At 41.5% G+C, this 11190-nt stretch overlaps 1 protein-coding gene across 1 annotated transcript; it reads right to left on the minus strand.

The window, feature by feature from the left end:
- Nucleotides 1-171: 171 nt before the first annotated feature.
- Nucleotides 172-9829, minus strand: LOC135556074 (membrane progestin receptor gamma-B-like). Its single transcript, XM_064988980.1, has 9 exons — nt 9679-9829; nt 9193-9320; nt 7359-7409; nt 6846-7000; nt 5489-5615; nt 4644-4688; nt 2746-2842; nt 1895-2039; nt 172-1560 (listed from the first exon to the last, which is right to left on the minus strand). The coding sequence occupies exons 1-9, from the start codon at nt 9730-9732 to the stop codon at nt 1283-1285; spliced, it is 1080 nt and encodes a 359-aa protein (XP_064845052.1). The 5' UTR covers nt 9733-9829; the 3' UTR covers nt 172-1282.
- Between the last annotated feature and the right edge of the window lie 1361 nt (nt 9830-11190).

An 11190-nucleotide genomic window follows, 5' to 3' on the forward strand; every position in this document is an offset into this window, starting at 1 on the left:
AAACAGTGTTTGGAGTTTGCTGTAGGCCTATTTCATGTGTTGCATCCACAGGATGTTTTTGCTCCCTACTTTATTTCAAGGCAATACACAGACACCTTTTATTTATGAGAATTCACAATAAATAACATTTCAAAATATATTAACTAAAATATTAACTAAAATGAGACAAGATTTACATGAGCCAAAGAAAACGTTTAATGTGTAACGGAGAACTATAATGTCTTGGTGATGCTTTAAATAATACTGTACTTAACAGTTTACAGGAAAGCGATCTGACATGTATGACTTGTATCTCTAAAAGGCAGCTTCACTTTAGTAGCTGACCATCATACATACTGTAAACTTCATTAATAAGTTGTGTCCTTCAGTGCTGATTTTACTTTACAATATACTACCAAAACCCTCCACTTAACAGCCCTTAGGCTACAGTCTGTGGTCCTAAAATTGTTGATGTGTTTGTGGTACATATCCATTGTTTGCGTATAAAAATGATCAAGTGATAAATATATTTAGTATAAAAAGTGTTTAAAAAGAAAAACTAAATTGAAGGAATATTGAAAATTCGTCTTCATGTAACATTCAGTGGATTGATTCTTCATATACAGTTTGACTTCCAACTGCTCCAGTCTCTTCCTGCTCCTCAGTGGATTGATTCTTCATATACAGTTTGACTTCCCACTGCTCCAGTCTCTTCCTGCTACTCAGTGGATTGATTCTTCATATACAGTTTGACTTCCCACTGCTCCAGTCTCTTCCTGCTCCTCAGTAGCGTTGGTAAATCAGCGAACAAAAGCAAGGACTACATGTTTAGTACTGTGTACTTGTCCTATAGTCAATATAATACTACCAGAGGTACCACTAACTTTGTCTGTCCCCCATTGCAGTATATATGGAGCTCTTGTTCAGCTACCAGTTTATTCATCCGTGTTGACAATGTGAAGAACAGTTCATTGCTCCTTCAGCATTGTATCTTGTCATGACTTCACCTCTATCCAACACCAAGAAGCCATAGTGGTTCACTTCAGTTGTTCACCTCTTCTCCCAAGCCCACCCCCACCACAGTGTCCAGTTTAATCATAGTAATATAATACAAATATATGCCATTTAGCAGACGCTCTTATCCAAAGTGACTTACATTCATGTTTGTATACATTTTACGTGTGGGTGGCCCTGTGAATCAAATCCACAATCCTGGCATTACAGGCACCATGCTCCACCAACTGAGCCATCCAGTTCCTACATCCCATATACATTATAATTAGCATGTGGTTAATGGCTAGTGCTAGTGGTACTGGCAGCCCTTGGCTATTGGACGTGACTGTGTCTTCTCAGTGTGTTCTCCCCGGGTGGCTGACCAGAGCAGAGGCAGACTAAAGAAGACGATGATGCCAAGGCTGAGGGTTACACTCAGCAGTGCCGCCCCCAGTGTGTTGGTGAAGGTGATGGGCAGAGAGTACGTGAGGAGCCACGGGCGTCGCGTCACCATGTCCTGCTCAATGGCCTCCATCTGGAAATGAGTGCCGATTATGCCGAACACGTGGAACAGTTGGTGGCTGTGACCTGCAGAGGGTGCAAAAGGACTGTGGTTAAATACCTACAGTAATAGTGGTACAGGAGAGGTACGAAGCAGAACTCAACGAGGAGAACTGTAACTGGCCAGCAAGAGGAACTGGCCTCCACAGCATAAGGGGGAAACAGGAAGGCACAGTGAGACCCAGAGGCAGTGATATAAAGACGACTATGTTGTTTTAATGCTACATATGTCATACCACTAATGTCAAGCCAGTGTTGATCAGTATCCAATGTATTACCACAAGTCTTGCACAATACAGTGACAAATCATTCTGAAATGAATCAAACAAGCAGCCTTTCCAGATAGACCATGCACTTTGACCTATGTAGTCGAAGCTGCCGGGGGCCAGGCGCTCTGGTAGGTGTGTGGCGAAGAGGAATGCGGTCAGGAAGGCCAGGGCGATGTGGGTGTGGTGGAGAGCGTTGGCATCGTTGACAGTGCAGCCCTCACCCACACACAAGAAGAGCTGTCAAAACACAGTCGAATGTATTATCCTCACATCACGTGACAGGCTTCATCACAGTCATACTCCACATGGCTGTTGAACCAAGATAGCATGGTACAGGTGTAGGATATTAATTTGATCACCCGGTTGTTGCAGGACATTTCCTAAACAGCAGGAAACACCAACTTGTAGTGTATTTGAGCTTTAAAAAAATATTTTAACATTGGTAATTTACAGTTCATAATTTCAGACTTGATTTGCCCCAACTTAAAACGAATCAACCCATACAAAAATGTCCATGAATTATAACCTACAATTATAATCAACATTTCTGTTGCTGCAGGATTATTTTACTGCTGTGAGAAACTGGTCAAATTAAGATCCAATAGTTGTGCATACAGAATGTCAGAACTGTTCATAAATACTTAAATGTACACCTGCATTCCACTGACTTGACCATAATTATACCATTAACCAGACAACAAAGTGTACAGAGCTTGCTAGGTTTCAAAAGATAAAGTCGTACAATAATCAGACAATACTAGCTTCAGCTCATTTTCATCCCTAGTCCCACGATCTGGCAAAAAAAACGATAAAAACATCACATGAATCAAACATTGACACAGTACACTTCAATATGACAAACACTGTTCTATACTTTTCAACTTTTCCTCAGGCACAGAAGGTGCGTCTGTGACACAGAGGGGTGAGAAATGTAATGACTCACCCTGTAGAAGAGAGGAATGTTGTCGAACAGGTAGGGTAATGCGAAAGCTAGAATGCGGAGAAATTTGCCAAACTTTGGGCTCTTACACTCTGAGAATCTGAAGGAAAAAAAGAGTTATGGTTGTTTTATCAGCCATCACAATGAGCCAAATCCATGCACATTCCTTATACACTGCAAATAATGACGGATTTTAATTCATCAACTTATGCCACCTCTGTGCATTAAGGATAGATGAATAGAAGATGCTCTTAACAGCATCTAGGGATCAAATTATTGCATTACTGTTGCATGGTTATTAAAATGATTAGAAACACATTTCCCATTATTGAATTTGGGAATGAACTGTAGCCTTTATGAACTTGCTCCCAAATAGACACTTCTTCAGTGCATTTTTGTATCTAGTATGAGCTCATCTTGTTTAAATATTACACAGGACATTTTCCTGGTTTTATATTCCCGTCACAAATCAGTTACAGTGCATTTGGAGAGTACTGAGACCACTGGACTTCTTCTATTTAAGAATGATGGAGACCACTGTGTTCTTAGGGACCTTCAATGCTGCAGAAATGTTTTAGTATCCTTCCCCAGATCTGTGCCTCGACACAATCCTGTCTCGGAGCTCTAGGGACAATTCCTTCGACCTCATGGCTTGATTTTTGCTCTGACCTGCACTGTCAACTGTGGGAACTTAAATAGACATGTGCTTTTCCACATCTTATCCAATCAATTGAATTTGCCACAGGCGGTCTTCAATTAAGTTATAGAAACATCTCAAGGAGGATCAATGGAAACAGGATGCACATGAGTTCAATTTCTAGTCTAATAGCAAAAACGTTTTTTTTTTTTTAAAGGCTGTAACGTAACAAATGTGGGAAAAATCAAGGGGTCTGAATGCTTTCCGAATGCACAGCTTTAATTAAATTCACTCACTTGTCAGATCAGATAAGCAAAATTGATTCTGTTTTTGTAGCTTTGAAACACATTCCAGTGTAAATGAAGCCAACTCCCTCTTCACATAATGAACACACGATCTGTTGCTAACTACTGTACATGTCTTCCCTCCTTACTACCTCTTCCAAATAAAACCACTCTTGATAGTCTATCTATGGAGTGAGGAGGCCTACATGTTTTTTTGTTAGCTCACACCCACATAATTGAAAAGGGAGGTGCATAGTGGCACTAATATTTTAAGGGCAACTCCACCACTTTTCAACCTCATATTCATTATCTCCAGCACCAAACCAGTGTCTACATATGTGAAAATGGAAATCATGCGTTTGATGTATTTGATACCATTCCACCCATTCTGCTCCAGCCACTACCATGAGCCCCCCCCCAATTAAGGTGCCACTGTAACAGTATACTTTTAGATCGTCCCCTCGCCCATACCCACTGGGTCGGCAGGGTAGCCTAGTGGTTTAGAGCGTTGGACTAGTAACCAAAAGGTTGCAAGTTCAACTCCCCGAGCTGACAAGGTACAAAATCTGTCCTTCTGCCCCTGAACAGGCAGCCAACCCACCGTTCCTAGGCCGTATATGAAAATAAGAATTTGTTCTTAACTGACTTGTGCCTGGTTAAATAAAGGTAAAAACAAATACCCGGGCGTGAATCAGGGACCCTCCGCCACATCAACAACAGTCACCCCTCGAAGCATCGTTACCCATCGCTCCACGTGAGCAAGTGACGTCACCGATTGAAACACTATTTAGCTCGCACCACCGCTAACTAAGCTAGCGTTTCACATCCGTTACACCACTAACCTCCTGTGATAAACAGTGAGTTAGGTTAGCAGTAGCACAGTGAGTTAGGTTAACAGTAGCACAGTGAGTTAGGTTAGCAGTAGCACAGCAGTTGACAGATCGTAAAAGAAAACGCATGACTAACGGAGACATGTTTACCTTTTTATGACGTCATGGTTATATTGGATATATGGTAAACCAAGCCTTAGCAGAAAAGAGGAGGGAGAAGCATTGTGAGACTGCCATCAAGCAGAGAATACTCAGTGATAATTATGAAGAAAGGTAGGCAAACCAGTCAGTGTGCGTTTTAACAACAATGTGTAGGCTTAGTGTACGATGACAAGCGAAGTCACAATAGCTGCTACACAGTGAAGCTAAGCTGAGGTAAAAGACCGGTCCAATTTGCCTCCTATCATGCATGATATTTTGACTGAAAGGAGCAGTTTCATTCCCCCAAATTAATTCATAACAGCAGTGTGTGTATCAAATCTACATGAAATGTACGTTAAAATGTTTCATGTCAAATATAAGTCCACACAGTAGGATGTAGACTAAATGTGATTGTTTCTGGTTGGAGGAATATTGTCATTTTGTAATCTTATTATTTCACAACATCCATAGCAAGGGGTTAAGTTGTACAATCACATTCCTTTAAAACCCAGAGCTAATTATACAATATCCTCATTAGCACTATGAGATGCCTGCGATTGAGTGGTTGCTAAACAACAGGCAGGTTGACATTTATTGTCACGAGTCTTGTCCTGGAGGCAGAACTGAGCATTTTCCCCTTAGATAGGCCATATTGTAAACATTCATGAAAACAAACATTTGCTTTTTGGTTTTCATTTAAGGTTAGGTTTAGCAGTGTGTTTAAGGTTTAAAATCAGATTTGATGACTTTGTGGCTGTGCCAGCTAGTGACCACTCTGCAGAGCTGCCTCCAGAACAAGAAAAAACCCACTAACCTGCAAACAACAGTGGCCTTCCAGTAGAAAGCTCTCTTACCTGGAGTAGCAGGCTAAGGCGGTACAGATGACCGTGTTCACCACAGCGATGGGGATATAGTACTGGTGGGACGAACTGTTCACCCAGTTATCAGGAATAACGTAGGCAGAATATGTCATGGCAGAGCCTGGAGGGGAAACACATAGCCATACATGCAGGAATAGACTCAGATACATAAACATGTGTGTGCATACACAGGTACTGCAAACTGTGTGTATATACCATAGACTATATCGATGTGTATAGTATGCACACATACAGATGGAGGATCTTAATTTGATCATCCTGTTCCAGGAGATTTTTCCTGCTGTTGCAAACTGGCTCAAATTAAGATCCTACATGTGGGAAATGCATTCATACTTGTGTATACAAAACACACACTGTCACCCTTCAGCATGCAGATGCTGGAAGAAGTGTAGGTTCCAATCTGAGGACTGGCTGGTCCAGGTCTCAGTATCCATGGTACATGTGCTTAAGCACATTCCTGGATGCATTTCCATAACTAATAATGCCCTTTGTATGACAGGTTGGTGCTACACATGAGTTAGTTTGAGGGTATCGTTTCCCTGACTGTCCTGTTCAAGACCTGCTACACACAAAGGGATTTTTAAAACTGGGTGCAGAGCTATATAAATGCAAACCATTATGCGTTTTTCCACATTATCCCCTACTGCCACCCCTAGACACCTTTTGTAAGCCCCTCCTAAATCCAAAATGATTGAATGGATGGGCCAAATATGGTCATAGAGCCTGTGTTAGGCCAGGCAGTGCCATTTATCTTCCACACATGTACTTCCATCAGATCTGTAAGGAGGCATTAACACGCGACTAGGGGTTGATTTGGGATTGGGGGAAACCACAGAATTAGATGAAATGAAACAGGCATAGATGTTTAATGTGATCAATCCAACACTCCAAATTGTACATTAAAAGTATGACTGGCCAGTGTTCCCACCACAGAACATCCATTTGAATGGGACTACATTCCCTTCCTACCAGTGGAGGCTGCTGAGGGGAGGACAGCTCATAATAATGGCTGGAATGGAGCAAATGGAATGGCATCGAACAACGTTTACCATTCCACGGATTCCGCTCCAGCCATTACCACAAGCCCATCCTCCCCTATAAAGGTGCCACCAACCTCCTGTGCTTCCTACCCATTCTAACTCCATCGGGGTATCATACAAAGGACTCTCAGTTAAAAGACCTGCAGGTTCAAAACTTTATACATTGACTAGATAGAATCCATACAATTCCGTTCCCTCTAGAAATACACCTGCATAACATAGTAGTCATGTCGCAAGGGGCAACAATGTTCTTTTGAATAGAATTCCATTTCTATGACATGTCTACTCACCCAGGCTGTAGAGACTCAGAGCTCCGTAGTCGAAGAAGAAGCAGATGTGTCGTGCGCGTGTTGACATGGTGCTGAAGGTGTGGGCACAGCTAGAGGCCAGCGGGTACACACAGCACGACATCAGGAACACCAGGAGGGGCCACGTGAACGAGTCGCTGGAGGACGTGTTCCTTTCAGGTCCATAAGAAGTACCTGTCAGGACACACAGCAGCTTCATAAGAAGTACCTGTCACGTTTGGCCCACCCCGACGTGTTCCTTCAGGACCACCGTCGTGTTCCTTCAGGACCACCGTCAGCAGCTTCCATAAGAAGTACCTGTCAGGACACACAGAGGGTTAGTTTGGCCCTGGAGGACGTGTTCCTTCAGGACCACCGTCAGCAGCTTCCATAAGAAGTACCTGTCAGGACACACAGAGGGTTAGTTTGGCCCTGGAGGACGTGTTCCTTCAGGACCACCGTCAGCAGCTTCCATAAGAAGTACCTGTCAGGACACACAGAGGGTTAGTTTGGCCCTGGAGGACGTGTTCCTTCAGGACCACCGTCAGCAGCTTCCATAAGAAGTACCTGTCAGGACACACAGAGGGTTAGTTTGGCCCTGGAGGGGGCACTCCTTCAGGACCCATTGTTTATCGGGGGAGCAATCCTTTACCAATTTTGTGGTACTTGTTTCAGCATTCAATCAGAATGCAAGTTAATTATGATTCTTCAAAATTAAGTCATTATTTTGGATTGTTCGCCTAAACAGCACAGTGATAGCTTTAAAAAAATAAAAAAAAATTCCCTTGAACCAGCTTGGCCTTTTGTAAGATGACTGTATTCTCCAGTTCAGTCAACCACAGTGAGTTACTGTATCTACCACAAGGTTTTCCCTGGCCTGTACACAGTAGTTACAGAGGCAGCGGGCAGTGTTTCCATGTCTCTGCACACCTCATTAACAAATACACCTTATTTGTGGTTTTCCCCATCGCTACGCTGAGCTGTTCACTAATTGTGGCTACTCATTTGAGAGCTGTGAGAGGAGAGAGAAGAAGGAGACAGAGAGAGAAATAGAAAAGGGGAGTTCTTGATCCTTGCAGTGCAGAGGCAAGTGTCTTAACGACTGTCATCAGGTAGACAGTCACATACACCATGCTACACTGCTAATCAACTACCACTTCCTGTGGAAGGCCTCAAGCCTGTGGAATATGCTTCAGCTGCTATTCAATAAAACCTGTTAATCATGTTTTCTGGTTTAGTCCAAATCCAAAGCAACATTGTTCCAGGGAATTGAGAGTGAGAGAGCATGTTTCAATATGCAGTTGCTTCTTTTCAGTCATTAAAAGACGTTATGTTCATTGTTCGTATCCAAATGATAAAGATAACACTAAACATGAGAGAAAAGTTCAACTGTTTACTCTCGTCTCGGTCTGCATTGAATACTACAATGATCCTCAAAGAGATGTTATATAGGTTATTAAATAGTTTGAGAAGTCCCCCCATCTCCTATTAACTCAAATTCACAGGATTACCTGCCACTCATTTAACTATACGGATCATTGTTTTGTGGGGATGAAGATTTTTTGAATAAAGAATCTAAGGAAAAGAGCTCAATTTGTTTTAATCTATGAAGGATGTTAAGGTTTTGAATTTAGTACAACTCTGTCTTAAGGACACATACCACTGCTGTGGCAGGACATTTTAGTTCTTACCCAGCACGTATACATCTGATTCCACTAATGAACTAATAACCATTCAACCCTGAATTAGGTGGGTTAGTGCTGGGTAACACTGCGTCTGTTTTTTAATAAGTTTCAATCGAAGGTGCAAAGTTAAAGAAATCAACATTTATTGAAAAATGGAATCACTTTCAACATTCAAAACATATTATTACACAACGAAATACTCAAGCTCAATAATACTTGTGTTCTCCCGCAAAACATGGATGGATTGTGTTAAACTCCGCAAACAAAATCACTTGCCTTGGTACTTGACTCTTGAATTGCAGTTTGTCGGTGAAAAAAGTTCTGGACTCTTATTTCGATAGTCCCAAGTAGATGGTTTGTCGATGTTCAATAACTGTAAACAAATGTCAATGTTTCTGTACAGCACTTTGTGACATCAGCTGATGTAAGAAGGGCTTTATAAATACGTTTGATTGAAATAACTATCCACTAACCCTAACCATGATAATAAACCTAACCCTAAGCCAAATTTAGCAAGCAATTGCTAAACAGATAGTTTGTTGATAGTATGACCATCTACAGAGCATCTTGTGTGGGACAATCCAAATAAAGTGTGACCAAAACATGTGCCCTATGTGGCGTTCACAAGGAACCCCGTAAGTGTAACAGGTGTCGCTCGGCTATACCATGTGGGCAGGAAGTGTGTCCAGATATTGAGCGTTTCATTGGTCAGCTGGAAGAGGCTGAGGATGCAGTCAGTGGCTGAGCTGCGAGGGTGTCGGTAGCCTGAGATGATGCTGTCCTCATGGAACACCTAAACAAAACAAAACCCAGGGTTACTGCACAGTTGGCCAACACTCATTCACCACACAGTAGTAGGCTGTATCTAGATACATATAGAGAGGAACCTGTTCACTATAAACCCAGTGGTTATGATGTTGACATATTTCCCAGTAAAAGCAGGACTATACATTCTTGAGGGGAGTCACAATGATACATTATTGACATTCTAAGTGTCAAGAATAAACACAAGCTTCAGAATAGTGTTCCACTCAAATTCCATGTCCACATGTTCAACTTCTGAACTAAGTGGACTTAAATATAAACCTCGACTCTGAAAATAATATTGTAGGAATTGTCATTCTAAAACGTAGTGAAGTAAAGTAACTTACTTTTGGGACTTGGTGGATGGTGAAGACTCTGGGCAGTTTAAGAAGGCTGAGCATGTTGTCTGAGAGGACAGTGGTGTTGACTTCACTTGCTGTATGAACTGAAGCCAGAGAGAGGGAGCATCTTTTCCTTTATAAGGTTGTTGCTATGTTGTTCTGTCGGTTCCTCCCTCCCTCCCACTCCCCACCCATCCAAAACATTCAGTACACCTGTTCCACTCCTCCTCTCTCTCCCTCCCTCCCTCTCTCTCTCGTCAGACTCTGCACACCCCATCTAGTTTCACCCTAAGACAAAAAGGTGTTTAGCAGCTGAGTTCATGTTCACACTCAGACATACAAAAATATTCACATTCTTTGAAAAAGCTGCCAAGGAAGAACACTTTTGAAAAGGGCAACAGAAGTCTTACCAAAAGTGTTCATATTTTGAAAGATAATGGTTTATGAGTTACAGAGTTTGTCTTTGAGAGCAGTTGGCCTATTGTTCTCTGAAGTAAAAAACAATTAGTTAATGACTGATTACGGTAGCCTAACAATCACAAAGGGGAAAGAGCACAGCAGTACAGCGAGTTGAGCAGCTTTCACAGTGATGTTGAGAGATTTCAACCCCTGCCTCGCCTCGCTTGTATCTGCTTGGTACTCGTGAACTGGATCCATGGAATCAGTATCAGAAAAATATATATTGATCTGTCTATGTATGCAGCAAAGAAATGCATAACGTTATTCTGTAAATCTACAATCCTCCTACTTGAACACAGTGGCTAAATGAAATATCTAGCTTCATCCTTGTGTACAAGATTTTGGTCCTACTGTAACATCAAAGGCAGACCAAATGATTTCCACAATATCTGGCAGTTCCACATTAGATTCATGTCAATAAGAGCAAATCAATAAGAAATAAGACAAGACAACTCGTTTCTGTTTGTCTGATTGTCTGTATGCATGGCTGTACCTGTTCTGATACTGCACAAGAGTGTATGCAAGTCATGGGGAAGAAATACTAAATAAAAACAGGTATTATTTAAGCTATTCATTGTAATAAAATTGTATCTTTTTTTACCTGGACAATACATTTATAAAAAAGGTTTCGCAGTGAGGAATCTTGGTTCAACGACAAGGTAACAGTGACAAAAACAAGCACTACCTCAGTCTCCAAGGAACCAGCAGTTACTGACATTCATTGTCTAAAGAATCACTTTAGAATGGGTGGCCATTTTCCATTAAGAGACACCTAAGTGAAGATGTCTGGAGATTAGCAGTGAATTTTGCCTGGTCCCAGATCAGTTTGTGCTGTCTTTCCAACTCCTACAGATGTAGGATCTTAATTTGAGCCAGTTTGCTACAGGAGGAAAATAGTCCTGTAGCAAGAGGAAATGTGAATTATTATGTGGATTATAATTAATGGACATTTTTGTAAGGGTTGACACATTTTTCATTAGAGCAAATCAAGTGACATTTTAAAGTGGAAATTATAAACTTTAGAATACTTTTAAAACCTTAAATACACTTTAAGTTTGC

Source organism: Oncorhynchus masou, chromosome 2, assembly GCF_036934945.1.
Source record: "Oncorhynchus masou masou isolate Uvic2021 chromosome 2, UVic_Omas_1.1, whole genome shotgun sequence".
Classification (NCBI taxonomy): Eukaryota; Metazoa; Chordata; class Actinopteri; order Salmoniformes; family Salmonidae; genus Oncorhynchus; species Oncorhynchus masou.

Bases quoted from the DNA above. Each gene is read 5' to 3' on its own strand.
- LOC135556074 (XM_064988980.1), bottom strand. From the start codon at position 9,732: ATGCTCAGCCTTCTTAAACTGCCCAGAGTCTTCACCATCCACCAAGTC. The intron at 7,410-9,192 runs GTATAGCCGAGC...GTGTCCTGACAG, and splicing joins ACACACTTCCTGCCCACATG to GTACTTCTTATGGAAGCTGC. The intron at 5,616-6,845 runs GTGAGTAGACAT...TTTCCCCTCCAG, and splicing joins TCTGAGTCTCTACAGCCTGG to GCTCTGCCATGACATATTCT.